The 19,091-nt window shown below is 36.6% G+C and overlaps 1 protein-coding gene across 1 annotated transcript in view; it reads left to right on the forward strand.

Annotated features, from left to right (window-relative positions):
- Positions 1-19,091, forward strand: part of Nbas (NBAS subunit of NRZ tethering complex) — a 342,733-nt gene that overhangs the window by 58,156 nt on the left and 265,486 nt on the right. The window contains exons 10-11 of the mRNA XM_047522365.1: positions 10,118-10,256; positions 17,661-17,729. Coding sequence (XP_047378321.1) covers positions 10,118-10,256; positions 17,661-17,729 — 208 coding nt within the window. The remainder of the gene's footprint in view (positions 1-10,117; positions 10,257-17,660; positions 17,730-19,091) is intronic.

The raw sequence follows: 19,091 nt of genomic DNA on the forward strand, positions 1-19,091 counted from the left end.
TGATGGACTGTGTTATGGTTTCCATATGAGGTGTTCCCCCCAGAAGTTCATGTGTGTACATGCAAGAAAGCTTATAGGTGAAATGATTGGGTTATGGAGGCCTTAACCTAATCAGCACATGAATCCTCTGATAGGGATTAACTGGTTAGCAGCTTTAGGCTGGTAGGGTGTGGCTGGAGGAGGTGAGTGGGGAGGGGTGTGCCTCTGGGGTATATGTTTTGTTCTTACTGAACAGAGCTCGCTCTCTGCTTCCTGCTGCCTTGTTCCCAGCTGCTTTCCTCTCTCACACCCTTCCACCATGATGTTCTGCCTCACCTCAAGTCTCAAGCAACAGAATCTGCTGTCTACAGACTGAGACCCCTGAAACTGTGAGCCCCCAAATGAACTTTTCCTCTTCTAAAATTGTTCTTGTCAGGTCTTTGTTCTCAGCAATGAAAAAGCTGACTAAAACACACTGGAATGTCAATTCCATGAGGACAGGAGATTTATCTGTGCTACTGATGGCTCTATTTTTAGCATATGGAACAGGATCTGTTCAATAAACATTTTTCAGTCAATGAATGAAAGTCTGACTTCGGATGAATTAAAATTTAAGAGCTCAGGGGGAAAACTGTTGAAGTCATAAAACAGGTGTTTTTCAAAGTTTTCTTAGCTTAAATTATAGTCTTAGTCTACAACATACTAAACTTCATGAGGGTAGAGAAACGTTGGTTCCCTTATATAGTATTGTATTACCTTTTATTTTTGCACAGTACCTTGCAAAATTTAAACACTTATTAAATCAATATATAATCAATTTCACTTGAATTTACAATTGTATTAGAAAATCATAGAGCCTTTATTGTTCACCTGATACTTATATACGCTAAATCTTAGTCATCACAGGTCTGTGACATGGTATCACAACTGCTGTTACGTACATAAGAAACTGAAGTTTCCAAAGACTTATGAAACTATCCTGAGATGGTGGATTAGACTCCTGTCTTTGATTCCCTGCCTAGGAAGTTTGTGTCTCTATAGTGGTGGACACCTGTAGCCTGTGAGCCCAGTCTGGCCTGTTTCTAAGAATAGATTTTACATGTTTTAGATATTTGAAAAAAAATTTAAGGATATTTTATGACACATAAAAATTATAAAATTCAAATCTCACTGTCCTTAAAGTTTTACAGGAACATTGCCACACTTTAAAAAGAAAAAAAAATATTGTCTATTTTTATTTATGCCATAAATGGTTTTTAAAGAGACCACGTGGCCCATAATGCTTGAAATGTTTATCTGTTCTTTTCAGAAACTCGTTTGCTGAACCCTATTCTATGCCATCTCAGCCTGAGTGTGACTCAGTTTTGCTCAGGTGGTGCAAAGTAAGGAGTAATGAACTTTAATTTTTTCTGTTTTTGTTGATTCTAAATTCTAAATTATATTTTAAGGAATCGATAACCAGGCACTACTCAATTTTAAGTGTACTGAATGCCCAGCTATCAAGTTGGCAGGAGAATGATTTGTTAACTTTTTTTTTTTTTTTTTAAACCAACTCTCATGTTTTTTCTTTCTTTTTTTTTTTTTTTTTTTTTTGGGTGCTGGGGATTGAACCCAGGGCCTTGTGCTTACAAGGCAAGTACTCTACCGACTGAGCTATCTCCCCAGCCCCCAGAATGATTTGTTTATTGAAGTTAGTAGTCCAAGAAAAATTCCCATGTTTTGTCTTGAATAGTTACTCATTTAATAAAATCAACTTTCTGTGAGCATCCTTAAGTACATATTGATTGAATAGTCAAATGCTTCATAATTTGACTTGTTAATGAACTCTGTCTTCTAAAGCCCAGAATATATGCAAGGGTTCTGTGAAGCAGCAGATGTCAGAGTGGTCCTTGAAGATCACTGGGGATGCTACAGAAATGCAGAGGCTTGTGTGCCACCCTCCGCCTACTGAATCAGGCTCAGGAGTGGCCCAGCAGTTTATGTTAAGAAGCCTGGTGATTCTGATGCATACCTAAATGTTTGAGAATGGCTACTTATAATATCATGGTTATATTTTCTTTTTATTCTTTAATAAATAAAGGTAAGCAGAATTTAAAATATTAAACTGGTTGGATTTATGTAGTAAAGAATGTTTAGGATATACTAAAATGAATTAAAATGAGGAATATTTGTTTTTCAAAAGAGAATAACTTCTTGCTCTGAGGTATTAGATAATAAACCTGGTGTTTAAGCATTTTTTTTTTTGTTTGTTTGTGGAGGTGGGCATCTAACTTGGGGTCTTACACATGCTAGACAAGTGCTCTAGGACTGAGCCATACCCCCAAGCCCAAAATTTGAGGATGTGGAGTATTTTTTTCCTCCTTTTCTCCCTTTTTTCTTATTATCTGACTTGAGCATGCTGGTCAATGGATAGAACATATAGAAGTCTATTATTTTGAACTTACTCCCTTGGTTTGAAGGAGTTTTAAGCCACTAGATGGCAGATTTTTTCAACAATTACTAGATTGAAGAACCTTCTTAATAAACTATTCCTAATTTTCTTGAAATCAATTTTTAGTGTAATTTCATCCCATTAGCATCACATGTGATGTGATACTTAGGGGCTTGCATCCTATCTGTACTTTTCTCGGAGAGCTTTGGCCACCTTTGTGTTACTGTCTCCTGTTCTTCCCTGGCCTCTGCCTTTATTCTGGATCATTTAATTCATACCTGTGTGTGTGTGTGTGTGTGTGTGTGCTCTCCATCAGTCTGTTTATTTTTGTTGTCTGAGACCTGTGTCCCTGCTTCGAGTTTTAGATTCACAGAGTATCATCACTAGAACAGACTTCATCCATCATTTGGTTCGATCCCTTCATTTCTCAGGAGAGACGTGAAGCCTAGAGAGGTTAAGCCATGGACCAGGAAGGACCGTGTGCCACTTCCCATGTGCAGCTGTTTTTCTTTTCACCTAGTGCCCAGATAAACGTTTCTTGAGTGGAACATCAGTAGTACATGTTTTAAAGGATACCAAGATGAACTGGACACAGTCCTTACACCCAAAATGACTCCAAATTTAGAAATAGGGATATGATTTAAATAGCTGTTATATCAAAGAAGGTAGAATGTAGTACCCAGGAGTGAGTAAGATATTTGTGTTGCTAAGTTGCATCTGAACTTTCTTTTACTTCCACTTGCTCTGTTTCTTATGTTCTCTGAACACACCATTTAGAGCCTCAGCTCTGTGCTCCTGTTCATCATGTTTTCTTGGTTTAGAGTGCTTTTTACTTCACCCTTTATCTGTGGGAAATGGTTTAATGAGTGAACCCTTCACTGGTGCTTCCCTGTGAAGCCTTCCCTGACTTCTTCCATGCAGTGAATGTGCCTAGGCTGAGTGTGTATCTACCACAGAGGCTGCTGCAGAGGGCCTGTGCAACTGTGGTCAGTGGTTCCTAGTTACTTCACCTGAAGTGGGCCAGGCTTATGTTCATTCCAGTGTGTGAGTGTGTCAAAGACTGTTCCCTCTGAGCATCATGCCACATGATACTGGTCAACTCTGAGAGATGAGAGTTACATTGAAAATTGATTCCAAGGAGAATTAGAAATGACCTATTAGGATATTTCTTCAATTACTTAGGATATCCCCATTGCTTAGTACATAGTTGGTGTACAGTAATTACTAATGGAGTGAAAGGAATGTCCAAGATTACATAATTTTTTACGAAGGCCCTGGTTCCTATACTCACAACATTTCTTGCTGTTTTCCACGGAATGTGAAGTTGAAGATTATTGGGAAAGATAACTAATTTTTTTCTATTTTGTTTTTGTGAAGGATAAATAGTTGTGTTAATTCCCACATATCATGTTCTTTAGTGTAGAGAATTTAATTTATGTTCTAGAAATTCTGTTCCGATTTGTGTCTATGTGATGGTTAAAAATAAAAATGATTATCTTGGGCATGGTGGTGCACACTTATAATCCTAGCAACTTGGGAGGCTGAAGCAGGGGGATCACAAGTTAAGGCCAGCCTCAGTAACTTAGCAAGGTCCTAAGTAACTTAGTGGAACCCTATCTCAAAATAAAAATAAAAAGGACTGGAAATATTGCTTAGTAATTAAGTGCCCCTGGGTTCAATACCCCATTACAATCACCCCCCCCCAAAAAAATTGTCTTTTGTGATTCTGAAATTAAGCACTTAATATTCAGTATAGTTAAGGTTGTAATGGTTACCACTGTGTGTAAATATTCTGGTGGAAGAACTTAATGCAATAGCAAATAACATTAACAATATGAATTATTTTATACATTATTTTGTTTGTGCATTTAATTTCTGAAAATCTGACAGTTATTTCAGTAGTAAGCCAGAAAATGCTTAAGGTTTAACCATATGTATGAACAACCTTAAAATGGCATAGCAAAATATATACTAATTTCCTTTTCAGTATTTGATTAGACTTGTGGGTTGATACAAAGTGTTAAAACCAGTTTACAAAATTTTTGTCTTTTGGACATCATTAACCTCAGAAGTTTCTGTACATAATGTGAGATGCAGCATCTTGATAGTTCTTTTTTAAAATTAAAAAGGAATAATATATACTTAAGTATCCACTACATAAAATTTATATTTTGTCTTTTTTACCTAAGATATGTGTGTATATATATATAAATCTATAAATGAGAGAGAACAGTAGAAACAGAATTTTCTGCTCCAATCCTTTGTCTTACTTTTTCTTCTCTAGAGGCAGCTATGATGATTTTGATGTGTGACTTTCCAATTACATTTATCTTCTTTACACCATAAATGCAATCTCATTTTAAGAATTGTTGAGTCCCTAGATATTTTCACTCTCAATGCAAACTCGTTAGTAGTATATAAGAGTTACTTTGTCCCTAAACATTCTACAGGTTAGTTGGTATAAATTTTTGTTATGATAATCTGTATTATTGCCCTTTGGATTTCTCCTCTTGTGATTTGCCATTGCTTATTCTTTGTCCATTTTTCTCTTGAACTGATGGAAGATTTTATAAATTCTCTCTACTAATAAACTATTGGTTTTATGTGTTATAGATAACTTCTCCTGGATATGATTTGTTATTTTATAGATCGAGGTTTTAATTTTTAATATGGTCAGATTTCAAGGAGAATGGCAAATGTTCATAGGTCAAGGTGCACAAAGACCAGCTCATAAAGAGAAAGACTGATCAGTATGGACTGAGTTGGCACTCTCCTCTCTCATGTGAATCTTATGTTTGCCTAGTTTCATTAAATCAGTTTGTTCAGGTCTGTGAGATTCAGATAGGATTTTATTTGAACTTGCTTGAGATTTAGATTAAGAGGAATTATCAACCTGTAGGTATCAAGAGTCCAATGAAGAACGGATTCTCTCGCTGTCTTCATTCATGTCCCATAGCTCTTACAAACATTGGGAAAACTTTTTCTTGAAGCTCCCTCCTGGCATTCTTGGCTTGACATTTTAATCATGTGACTCCCACCTCCTTCTGCCTTTGTTGCCAGGACCCTGTCCTCTCCACCTCGTCTGCTCAAACCTGGCGAGAGTGAAGACAGGTACAGGGAAGATGGGTCTCTCTTTTAGTTCACCTTTTCAAGGCTGTGACCAAAATACCTGACAAGAACAATTTAGAAGAGGGAACTTTATTTGGGGCTTGTAGTTTCAGAGGTCTCAGTTCGTAGATGGCTAACTCCATTGTTCTGGGTCTGAGAAGAGGCAGTGTGTCCTAGGGAAGGGGCCTAACAGAGGAAAGCTGCTCTGCTCATGGCAGGATCAGGAAGTAGAGAGAGGTGGGTACAGGGTCACAGGGAAGACACAGCCTTCCAGGATACACCCCCCTGTGACCCACCTCCACCCCAGCCCCGTACAGTTAACATCCAGTCTGTTCAAACTGGGATGGACTGATGAGGTTACCGTTCTTGTCTGATCATTTCACATTCCCGAGTGGAAATGGGAGCTTTGGGGGAGCACCTCTTATCCAAACCATAACAGTCTCTATAGCACCTTCACTCTGTGCTGCTTAAGGAGGAGGTGGAAGACTCACACTCAGTCACTTGGCAGATGTTTATTGAGTGTGCTGTGTTGGGTCTGAGACCCCTGTCTTCTCATTCCCCTCGACTGACTTTATGTAAATTGCCTGTTTTTACCAGTGGCACTTCATTCTTTTTCACTGGCCACTGCGTGGCCCTTGTTGCCCTGGAAACCTCTTCTAAACACTGAACATGCTGGAGATCGTTTATTTACTTGGCCAAGCTTCACTGCCAGCCTGCTTTTATTTTTATTTTCTTAGTCATTTGTAAGTTAGCTTTAGTCAACATTGTGAATCTTGAAAAACAAAGTAATGGGTCAAATTGACATCTTGAGTTGAGGTTGATCTTCCACGGCATGTATAACTGAAGAAAACTCTTCAGTGATTTAAATTGGCTTATCAACTAGTTGTCATCTGTGCTCCTTAATTCCATGCTTCCACTTGCCCTTCCCTCTTCTTTGCCCTCTCTTAGAGAATGAGCTTTGGAATGCAGAGCACGCATGTAGCTCATCTCTCTCGGTTCACTGCCCTGCACACAGTGGTTACTTGTTCTGTGGGTGTATGAATGAAGTTATTTCAGTACCCTCCCCTTAAAAGACATGAAAGGTCAGGCCTGCTTGCATGTGCGCACACGTGCATTCTTCCAACTCACATGGACTGCTGAAGCTCCAGTGGCCCCAAGCTGCCCTGGGGTGGGGGTGCAGCACATGACTAAGGTCATCATTTTACTTGTTTTTCCACTTACCCTTTAGTCTGGCATGAAGGGAGGAAAGGCAGAAGCAGTGCTGAATCTCTTGTTTCGGTGGAGCTTATCCTGCTGTAGCCAGTTTAATCTCCGCATAGTCATGATAGTCATCAGAATTCATGGTGAGGAAGTGCCTTCTAGGATCAAGTCCAGGAGATAAGGGATCTAAATTCTCAGTTCTCTAACTCCTTCAGTAGTCAAGCAATGGAGTTTCATATTTTGCTACCATAAATACAATTAGCATAATAGAAATTATGTATTGAATGCATTAAAATATTTAATATAGTACATATTTTTTAATACAAATATACATGTTGCAGTTGATCAGAGGGTACTTATTTCAGTTATCAAAGAATTGTTTTATTGTGGCCTTTTGGGAGATTTATTGAGTTCTTAGTGTTTTTTTTTTTTATAATTATAAGTTACTGGTTTTTAAAGCTGTGTTATGAATCATGTTTTTTTTCCTTTGAAAAACATTATGATTAAATTGGAACTCTAAATATTCAGAGTTACCTGTTCTGTTTCTATTTATTCAGAGTTTATCCTAGTAAATGAACTTTTGGGAAAAATTTCTTTATGGAAAATTTAAAGCATATACAAAAGTAGAGTATTAGACTTGTAGAATAGTGGACTCATCATTGAATTTCAATAGTTAGCTCATGGCCTGTCTCATCTTCATCCCACTGGACTATTTTGAAGTAAATCCTGGACAGCATATTATTTCATTTGTAACACTTCAGTATTTGTACAAAATAAGAACTATACATAATGATACCATTATCACATCTAGAAAAAATAATTAATAGTAATGCCATATCTTCAGATACCAACCTGTGCTCCTAAGTTATTCATTTGCCCTCTATTTTCCTAGTATCTGCTGCTGTCTTACTGTGTATGTTCTGAAGAAACCACATCATTGATTTTGTTTCCAGTGGCTAGATTTGTTTATTATATGTTTGTAGTGTTGTTTACGATGTTTTTCTTTATCTGTATTTTGTTCAAATTGGTAGTTACATTAGAGGGATAGTTCGATTTTATCTGTACTAGAGATCCTTTTGGGGGAATACTTCAGTGTAACAGTCATTGTCTGAATAGAATGACTGCTCTGACCAAGTAGTACTTTCACTATTAGTTTGACTTTGGACCAAAATCTCTTGCCCTCGCAACAGATTAATTTTTGCTCTGAGAATTTGCCTAGGTTAGAAATACTCTAAACAGGTTATTTCAAGTCATCACCTCACAATTTATTATTTTCCATTTGCCGGGGTAACCTTGTAAGAGCTGTGTCTAAAAAGCAAAAGGAAAAAAGCTAGAGTGTAGGCTCAAGTTGTGTTTCTGTGATTAAAGTGCATTTACATAACTTCATGAATTTCAAATTTTGCTAAGCTTTTTGGTTAAACAGCAGGATTTTATGTATTTTAGAAATTTTTGGATCTAAGAGTATAGGTTAGAGATGAGTTCTTTTGGGCGGGGGTAATTCAAAAACACGTTAGAAATTGGTCAGGTAAGAACTGCTGTCGGTGGACTGAGTCTGATAGAACTGTGTTTTGGGGCTGGGAATGAAACAAGGTGTATTTTAGTTTTCTATGGCTGCTCTAACAAGTTGTCGCAAACGTAATGGCATGAAACGAATTTATCTTACATTTCAGTAGGTCAGAAATGGGTCTTGTGGGGCTCAATCAAGGTGCCAGCTGGACTGTATTCCTTTCTGGAGGTTTTCCTAGCTTTTAGAAGCTGCCCAGTTTCCTTGTCCTAGGCTTCTTTCACCTTCAAAACCAGCAATGGCCAAATGAGTCTTTCTCATTTCACATCACATCACCGACACAGGCTCTTCTGCTTCCTTCTTTCACTTTTAAGTATCCTAGTGATCATACTCAGTCCACCTGGAAAATTCAAGGTAATCTCTCTATATAAAGGTCAGTCGATTGGAATTCCATCTACAACCTTTAATTCATGTAATATATCTACAGGTTCCCTGGATTAGGGTGGGGACATCTTATGCACGTTGGCATTATCTGCCTACCCCATGAGGCGAGCAGAATGAGCAGAAGCCAGGTGTTACTTTCTATAATAGTGCTGTTCTTTTTGACCACCCTGGGGCATGTACTTGTGAAGGGGAAATAGTGCTCGTGGTGTTGCATTGTGTACTGATATTTGTAATTGTATAACATTTAAAGTTAACCTTAGTTAATAGAGCCCTATGTTTCAGTCTTTTGATATGCCAACTCTGAAGAACCTTATGAAGTGTTGTTTTCTTTCCTCTTCCAATTTCTATGCAAAAACTAAAATTTTCAAGTTTTGGTTTTCCTGAGTATAATCTAGGAAAAGGTAAATCGTGTGATGAAGTGTATCCTTGTTTTCAACACAACAGGAGCCTTGTGATGATAGGTGTTTTGTAAACTTTGATGTATAGGGGTTTGATACAGTGTTCTGTCATTTGGGGCAGTGGTAGATGGCATGGGGACAGCACCATGTGGGCATGGCCAAGGAAACCTCTGCTTGAAAGTCTTTTCTGTTTCATAGGCAGCAGTTTCCAGAGCACAGGGGAAACTATTTTCATTATTTAAAAACAATTAAATTGAGAAGTTCATGTTTTTTGTCTTCTGTTACCTCTATCAGGTCTACTGTCATTGGGAACAATAGATAAATCACTGGCAATTGAAGTGTTTCCTTTAATGTGTCAACACTTTACTTTCCAACATTTTTATTTATTTTTTTTTTAGATAAGTGATTATACATTATACAGGACCCTGCCGGATGTACTAATCCTAACTTGACTTTAAAAGTCTTGGCTATTTGAATTCCATTATTAACCTGCTCACTTTATATAATGCTAATCCAGTAACATCTTTTAACTTTTAGTATATATTAAGCTGTTTGCCCTCTTGGTAATTGGTTCACAGAAAAGTAAACCAGTCATAATGCACAACTAAACTACCAGGGTCTTACTTCTAAGAATTTGTTGCCACGTGACTTTCCCTTGAGAATTTGCAACTGTCATTTCTCTCAGACGTGCTGGAGTTGTGCCCTCAAGTGCATCTCGTAAACTGCTGTCGTTCAGTACATGTGTGTCTGATGAAGCTACACATCTGTTTATTGATGCTTATGTTGTGACATAGGCATTTTCTTCAATATGCTGTTGCTGGGCTTAAGACATTTTTTCTTTGATTTCTCAGGTCCCATATGAGTTTCAGGCCTGACTGTAAAGGCTTCTGCTCAAATGAAATGGACATTCCAATTGGTTTTCTTTTCATTGTTTTATCTAAAATACAAACTTTCTAGGCATAATATATAATAATTTAGTTTTCTTGGCAGAAGTGTTTCTGTACTTGTTATTTTGTATTTGCAGTTCATCAGTTCTGTTTGTCTCATGTTTAGACTTCTGCTGGTTGGTGGATGTGAGACTACAGACATGGGCACAGCAACGGCGGCTGGCTGCGGCCTTTCTGCATGGAGAGTTCTTTCGGGATCACCTTATTACAAGCAGGTCACTAATGGCGGAGATAGGGTTACTACGGTAAGCATTAGTTACAACCTTTTACTTTTCTAATTGGTCTTAAACAAATAAACCCTTTGTGAGATTTAGAGAAAGAAATAATTTTGTCTTAAATGAGGAAGGTTAATTAGTGCTCGTTCAATTTCAGTTCTTCCAAATATCAAGTTTAACAGAGTGTATCGAATTTCACCTGGTTTTATTTTTAGTAATATTTTCAGATATTAGAAAAACAACCTAATAGTAGTTTCAATACTTGCATTTGCCTATTTAGACATTAAAATTTATCAAGTACCTTTTATGTTTTGGCAACTATTTGGAGTGCTTTTGCACGTTTTAGCTTACCTAAGTAACCCTTTGAAGGTCTGTCTGTTCACGAGGAAAATGTCGTTGAGTAAGTTGCCCTGGGCTACCTAGCTAGCAGGTGGTAAAATCAGAATAGAAACTTGCCAGTGTGCCTTCTTAACTGCCATGTGGTACTTCCTTCATATTGTTCCTTTTTCTATGAAATATTCCATCTATTAGTTCTTTCTATATTTAGTAATTGGGCTTCTATTTTGTGTCATACACCCCTCAGGTTAGTTAGCTTTCTTTGGCGGCAGCAAAGTACTGAGATAAACAACTTGTAGTGAGGAAAAATTTGTTTTGGCTCAGTTTAAGAGGCTTCACACCATGGTGGCTTGGCCCTATTAGGGCAGTACGTCATGGCTGCAGCACATGGTGAGGAGGTCACTCACCTCATGGCCACTGGGAAGGTGCCAATGTCCCCCAAGACTTCCTTTCACTAGGTTCTACTTCCTGAAGGTTCTGCCACCTCTAACTGGCACCATGGTCTGGGGACAAACCTTTAGTGGTCCTTTGGAACACATTCAAGTTTCAGATGATAACCTCTCATAGGCTACGTATAGGTAGGCTGCGTTGTGACAACTTAGACAATACTATCAAGAAGCAAAGGACGTGCTGGCGATATAGCCCATCACGTAGAGTGCCTGCCTCGCATGCTGGAGACTTGGGATCGAGTCCCCAGCACTGTGGGGTTGTGGAAATAACAAACAAACAAAAGAAGCAAAGGAAAAGTTTTAAAATTTCTGTGCTTACCACATGAAAATTTATTTCTTATTTGTGGCATTGATACTGTTGATACTCTGATTCTCCTGGACAGCTTGTTCCAATTGTTGAAAAAAGATTTGGAGGATAACCTCTTTGAAGTTCTTATTCTTTAAATTTATGGTCTTAGGGAAGACAGGGATAAAAGGTAGAACTTTTTACTGTCTGAGTCTAGAAGCGACATCATCTGTTCACAGTAGGTACTGTTTTGTGTGTTCAGAAGGGCAAGAAGAACTAAGTGTGGGTGAATACTAATTGTGTTTACCATGTTGAACACCCACCCTGTAATATTACATATCTTAGTTGTTTCTATAGACTGCATGGAAGTAAGAACCTAGCACATTATCTGTTACATAGTGAGCAATTAGATCTTTTTCAAATAAGGGAAGAAACCAAGAAATTTAAGTGCAGTAAAACATAAGCAAATGTTTTAGACCATTTCAATGATGAATGTGTTTGTTATTTTTCTTAAAATATGTTATTGACTTTAATCTTCTGAAACAATGACTTGGTATTGAAAAGTAAGGAAAAAGTATTTTTGAACAGAAATCTTTAGTGATTATAGTACTCTTCCATTAGTATCATTATTTTTTAGTATTTGGTATGTCCTGAAATGTGTGATTGGGATTTAATCCAACAAAGTAGTAATCGTTTTTTGTTTTTAATTGGGGATTGAATACAGGGTGTTGCAACATGCTAGGCAAATGCTCCACCACTAAGCTATATCTGCACCCTTATTAATTTTTTATTTTGAGGCAGAGTCTTGCTAAATTACTGAGGATCTCATAAGCTGTGATATTGGCCTTGAACTTGGAATCTCCTGCCTCAGCCTCTTGAGTCATTGGGATTACAGACGTGCACCACCACATCTAACTAGTTTTAAATTTTTTGAAAAGTGCTTATGACTTTCGGGTTTATATGGCATCAGAACTTAAATCAGTTTTGATTTGGAGATCAACTTATTTCATACTAGGCTTTATGCTTTGGCTTCCATTTATTAGCCTTCTTCCTAATCTACTACCCATTTATGTTCTCTGCTGAACCTGGGGATTGAGCAGTGACAAGGAGCTGAAGGCCCATGAGATTTTAACCACTAAAAATGGAAGAGGGGATGAGCCAGGTCTGCTGGCCCTGTTTAGCACTTCCCTCTTCTATGAAATTATATACACATCTAATTTATACTCTGATGATTATTCTATCAAATAAAAGTGAGGTAGGAGGCATTTGTACATACTTTACACATTATTTCTTGTTTGTAGTTTTTTATTACTTGTGCTTATTTCTCTGACTTGATTCATGTCCAGCTTGTAGTTTTATATGTAGATGTATCAGGGCAGATCTTGGAAAGAGTTTTAGGAATTCTCTCTCAAATCTGTCTAAAGCAAGTATGATGCCTACAGCTTATTTTCCAGTGGTTTAGTGAAAATATTTTTAGGAAAGCATGTGTGTGTGTGTGTGTGTGTGTGTGTGTGTGTGTGTGTATGTAGAGAGAGAGAAAGAGAGAGAGAAACACAAATGTGACAAAATGTATATAATTGGTCAGCCCAAATGAAAGTATACTGATGCTTCATTGTACAATTTTAAACTTTTCTGTACTATGAAATTTGTCAAAATATAAAGGGGAAAAAATTAGAAAAGTGTGGAGGATGCTACGAGAGGTGAAGCAGGCAAAGTGTGAGTGTTGTGGTACAGTGTAAGCAAGTGTATTTGTGACAGAATGGTCCAGGAAAGGAAACATCACGGAGTTCTTTGCATGTTAGGAAACCCTTTTTCCCTTGTCTTCTTGGAGTTCTCTTGTGCTGTGGCTGTGCTCCTTGCTGAAGTCGTAGAAGCTGCTCTGCTCTGTATAGTCTCTGCTCTTCTCTCACTGGCCTGAGGCTTTCGTTTTGAAGTCTTTTAAAAGAAAATAGCTTTTGCACTGACAAAATAAGTCAGGAAAAATAGTGAGTTGCAAATTGAATGCCCTGCTGCATGATTAACTTCTTGAAATGTTGCAAGTGTATTTTAATTACATTAGTGGCTTTTAAATGTGTCTTGGAGCTAAACTTACAATAGTTCTACATAGGCGTCCCCTAACTCCAAAAAATATGAGGTTATTGGGATTAGCTCCTTTTGTCAGAAAACAGGTATTGTTCTCATTGAATCTCCTCTTTATGTGTAAGGTTGCGGTTGTTCCAGGGTACATACTGACTGAAAAATGCTGCAGTGCATGTATTCTAGTCTCGTGAGGCTGGTAGGTTGTAAAAGAAACTATGAAAAATTCAATATATGCACTGACCAGTTTCCAAACTAATGTTAGTGTCACTTACATGAGAGTTTTACTTACCCATTTGTTCAACATTGAATTACTACTCCAGGTATTAGGAATATAAAGATATTAGTATAACCGTGTCAACAAAAAAGTACAGTATGCTGTAAAAGATACTAGGTCAGATTTCAATAACTGGGACAAAGGAAAAGTGCAGGCTTTAGAGTCAGGCTGGTATTGAATTTCTGCTCATCCCTTGCTATTCAGACTTTGGCCAGGATCCAAGGGGGAAATGTATGTGAAAGCACTTGATAAACTCTCAGCTGATCTATTGGGTCCAATATTATTGCCTATTTATATTTTTAAGATAAAAATCTTGAAAATAAGTATATAAAAATGAGTAAAGTTTTTTTTTTTTATATGATTGATGCTGCTGCTTTTTCAACTTACATTGTTCTGGTGAAAAGAATACAGGCCTTGTGGAATCCTGTTTCCCTGCAAAATCCTATTTTGCTGAGAAAATAGAAGCATAAGGAGAAGAGTACTTCCATGAAATTGCAATGCCTGCCTGCGGCTGTGCCTGTGTTCTCTTACCTTTTCTCTTGTCATGGCAGACTACTGTCCTTGCTCTAAGGCCAAGCCTGGCCTTTGATCTCCCTAGATAATTGAAGAATATTTCTTCTACACTAAGATTTTGCTGTCTCCTGGACTTATCAACTTGTAAGATGCTTTTGTTTCTCCTATTATAAAACTCTTGGGCCCTCCTTGCCCTCCAGCCTCCCTCCCTTTTCTTTTCCTTTATTTAAAGTGTTCACAGGTTGTCTTTACCTGCTTCCAACTCTGTCCTTCCCATTCTCTTTCCAGTTCGCTTACATGGGAGTTTACCTCCATCTTTTTATTTAAACTATTCTTGTTGATGTTATCAATGTCCTCCAATGTCAGTTTCATTGGTATTCTTACAAATTCCTAAATAGTTGCTTATATAAAAATCAGTGAGCTTATTCTGTTTTCCTCTTTCCCTTTCTGCTGTTTTATTTGCATTATTTATTCTTTGTCACGATATGTAATATTTACACATACTTTGTACTCTCATCTCCGCTTTTCTTTAGTCTAAGATGTGCATTGATGGATTTAAAAATGCTTGCAGTTAGTTTTTTATTGAAGTTTTCCGAGTCATCTTGATTGGATGAAGTTAGTCTTTAGTAGATGTTTTGAGAAGAGCTCATAGCTGATGATTTTTTTTTTTATTTTCAAAATGATTTTTCCACTGTTTTGATATCTTAAGTTTTCTAGACATAGAATCTTGGTTCACTCTTTCATTAAACTTCAACAGTTTCTACTCTTATTTTCTTGGTATGCAGGGTTTAAAAGTCTGAATTAATCCACTCATTTCCCCTTTGTATAGTCCATTTTGCTTGGAGGTTTTGAGATTTTTTTTGATCTGTGGAATCTCCTAACACTGCTAGGATGCTGGAGCTCATCATTCAATGCTAATTTCCCTAGATATGCATCTGCCCGTATGACTTGGAGATTCAGATCTTTTTCTATTTCTGGAAAGTTTTCTTAGGTTATAATTTTAAATATTTTGTGGCTTGGTTTTGTTTTCTGCTTCACTGTCTTTGCTTTTTACTCTCTCCTTTATTTCATTTCTTTTTAAATTCACATTTCCTTTTCATTCTTTTATTGTTTTCTTGTCTTTCTTTAAAGGTCCTTATTTAATCTTTGTTTGCATACCTCATGATTTCTTCTTTTTTAAAGATAATTTTGTCTTATTCCTGAATTAAATAAGCTTTTTGTTTTTCACTGTTTTTTTTTTTTTTTTTCAATTTTTTCTTGTATAATGCTTTTCTGAGTTCTTGAGTTTCTGATTAAGGTAGTTTTTAAAGTTTTCTATTTCCTCACATGCATATCAAAGCAATTTAGTTGGTTAGTGTTATTTTCAAGTTTTCTTTTGCTTTATGGTTGTTTTTGTTTTGCTTTTTTGTTTTCTTTTGCTTTATGGTTGTTTTTGTTGATACATGTGAAATTTTGTATTTTGATTTTCTGCAAAGTATTTGTAAATATTTTTCTTAGTCGTTTTTATGATATTGGACTGCTTCACAAGATTTCCAGCTGAGTGGTGCCCTCTTTGGCCAGTGTAGCTCAGTTCAAGGGCTCTAGCAGGTGTCTGGTGGTGGGAGGGCTGTGGGCTGCGAATCTCTCTCTGGCAGTGTGCTGTTTCCTGGGCTTCTTTCCCTTCCACCACCCGATGGCAAGGTGTGCTTCTCCTTTTTACCCTTGTTCTCTTTCAGAAGCTGTGTGTTCAGAAGACTGCCCCTTCACATCACACTGACACTTATGTCCCTTCCCTGTAGTCTGTGACTAATTGATGCAGGTGCTTTTTTTATTTTAGTGTTTTCAGACTCAGATTCAGCCGTGTTAGCTGTGGATTTCAATGGACCTGCAACTTTGCTGGCTTCTCGACTGCCCCCATTGGGCCCTGCAGTATTTTTTTCACTCTGCCTTTGTTTGCCATCAAGCATTGAGGGTGTTTGGGGTGGGGTTGAGTGGGGACCTTGGGGGTTGGCAGGAGCAATGAAGATGACACAGTGGGATATGGTGATTTTTCTCATTTTATGCAGTTATTTTAAAGCTGAGTTTCATATATCTTAATAAGCTGAGGGTGTGGTTTTCACTGTTATCTTTTCTTTTTTTTTTTCTTTTTTTGGAGGATATACAGGGAGAAGTGAAGCTAGACCTTTAGTTCTTCAGCTACTGAGAGGTTCTCATGTCAAAATTTTTAATCTCAATTGAACAGCATCTCCTTTTGCCCCCCCCCCCCCCCCCCATTTTAACTGGGGTAAAATTCATATAGCATAAAATAAACCATATCTATTTTAAAGTAAACAATTCAGTGACATTTAGTACATTTACTATGTTGTGAAACCATCAATACCATCTAGTTCCAAATCATCTTTACCTTCCCAAAAGGAAACCCCTTATCTATTAAGTAGTCGCTCTCTTTTTTTTCCCCCTCTCCCTAACTCCTGGAAACCACTGGCTTGCTTTCTGTCTATAGATTTTACCTCTTCTAAATATTTCATATAAATGGAATCATACATTTATGTGATCTCTGGTACCTGGCTTCTTTGACTTACTAAAGGTTTTTAAGGTCCAGCCATTATGTAGCATGTGTTAGTACTTCATTCCTTCTTATGGCTTAATAATAGGTATGCATATACAACATATTTTTATACATTAATTCATTACTGCATATTTGGGTTGCTTCCATTTTTCAGTGATTATGAACAACATTTCTGAGTATTCATGGACAAGTATTTGAATACTTGTTTTAATTATTTTGGGCATAAACCTAGGGAAGAATTCCTAGCTCGTGTGATAATTTTCTCTTTAACTTTGAGAAATACCAGATTTTTTCACAGTGACTATACCTTCGCAGGTTCCCATTAGTGATATATAGGGGTTCCAAATTGTTGACATGCTCAATAGCACTTATTTTCCAGTTTTTAAATTGTTTTCCTTTCTTGGTTTTGTAAATATATTTCTTAAATTGGTCTTGTGTTATATTATTTTAAATATTGGTCTTGTGTTATATTAAATTATTTTAAATATTGGTTTCTAAATGATAAATCTTTCCCCAGTATTTTAAGAGTTTAGCATCAGTTTTTTAATGAATGAAATTTCTATTGGAGATTTTGAACTTTTCCATAGTGATGTTAGGATAAATGGTAACCTGGGACAGTCTCAGTTGAGAAGAACTTGTGGTAGATTCTGATATTATAAATTGTATTAGACTGTTATTTATATTTTTTAAAAAATTTGATGTTGAATATATTTTGTAAGATTTTACCAGTTGTTAGGTCCTCTCCACAAAATAACAACAACAACAACAAAGAACAAGAATCTCACCAAGATCCTTGACACCTGGTGGGAATTTTTTTTTTTTGGAATTTTCTTAACAATTTAAAAAATAAACTTGATTTGCTATAGTTTTGTTTTCATGATAAAATAATTTATATAGTGACAAATCATTTCATTAATTTTTTGTTGTTTGATATGCATTTATTTTGTAGGTACCGAAGACACTGGGATTATTAAGGATGTTAAGTGTCAAGTTGTACAGTCGCCAGGGACAAGAACAGGTAATGCAAATTTGCTTAACTTGTGCTTCTGAAACATTTTTACCAGGGTTCCTGTAAGGTTAAAGTTGAGTGAACTCTAAATATTCTAGATCTTCATCTGGGTGTATTCATAATTATGCACTGTGCAATATAGGCACTAGTAAGAATTTATAATTACTCAAGATTTGTTTACTTTAATATGTATCAATCTTAACTCAGAAAAATTTAAAGAAAAATATAGAGACTGAGCCTAGTTCTCTTGGGTTCTGAACACAGCCTGGAGAATTCTCCTGGAGGCATTATATATCTATGAATTTCTTATCTTAAAAACTAGTGAATTTTTAATTCTTTTTCATAATAGATCCTTCTTTTTTTGTTTCTTATGAAATTAAAAAAATCCGTCTTAAGTTTGAGATTATTGCCATTCCAAGATAAAAGAAGGAGCCATGTTGATTCAGGGTTTAAGGTATCATTTATTTTACTGTTTGATACTTAGAGAAGCATGGGTCCATGACAATGGGTTGGACAGTTTCATTCTGAATATAAGTGATACATATGGGAATTGCCTCCAAGGGATCTGGTTATATTTGCTCTCAGTGTGACTTCAAAAGAGTTTTGACTTACATGGGAGAATCAGTTCATACTCGTCATGGGAAGAATCAAATAGCCTAATTTTTCTGCTTCTTCAATTTATTTACTAAGCCAAGGGGAGAAATGTAATAAGCATTCTGTTCCTGCATTTGCATTTCATGTATTTTAAATTTTAGGTTCTAATTATTTCTCTGCCATTGACTTCAGTAAATCATGTATTCTGGATAGATTTGCCATTCTGTCTGTAGTGATGAGAAAAAGCTCTCCCTGCTCCTTGTGTCTAGAAAGTCACTTTCATTTTTAATACTTGGAATATTTATACTGTTTTCTAGTTTGTATTCTTTTTAATTATTTCATGGAGTTGTCTTTATTCTGCAGACAAAGAAACATTGGCAAGACTAAATGACTTGGCTTCTGCATCTAAGTTCATTTTTTTCTGATTTACTAAGTTGCCTTGTTGGTCTTTTCATTACCATACACAGGAGCGTTACTTTGCCTTTCTCTCTGAATCTCTTTCTCATTGTTATCTAAATAATAACTTTATTTTTAACAAAATTTAAAGGGTTCATTTTTTTAAAAAATTCTATTGACTGTAATTAAGCGAGAATGTGGAATTTCAGTATTCATTTATTCTTTCATCACTTAGCAAGTACTCGCTCGGAGATAGAGAATAGAAGTATATCACCTCCTCAAGGAACCCGTATGTAGTGAGGGAGACAGAGGCAGGGCCAAGGCAGCACCTTCTGTAACCTAACCTTACATGAAGCACACAGTACTACTAAAGAGCAGAAG

This window comes from Sciurus carolinensis, chromosome 13 (assembly GCF_902686445.1).
Source record: "Sciurus carolinensis chromosome 13, mSciCar1.2, whole genome shotgun sequence".
Lineage (NCBI taxonomy): Eukaryota > Metazoa > Chordata > Mammalia > Rodentia > Sciuridae > Sciurus > Sciurus carolinensis.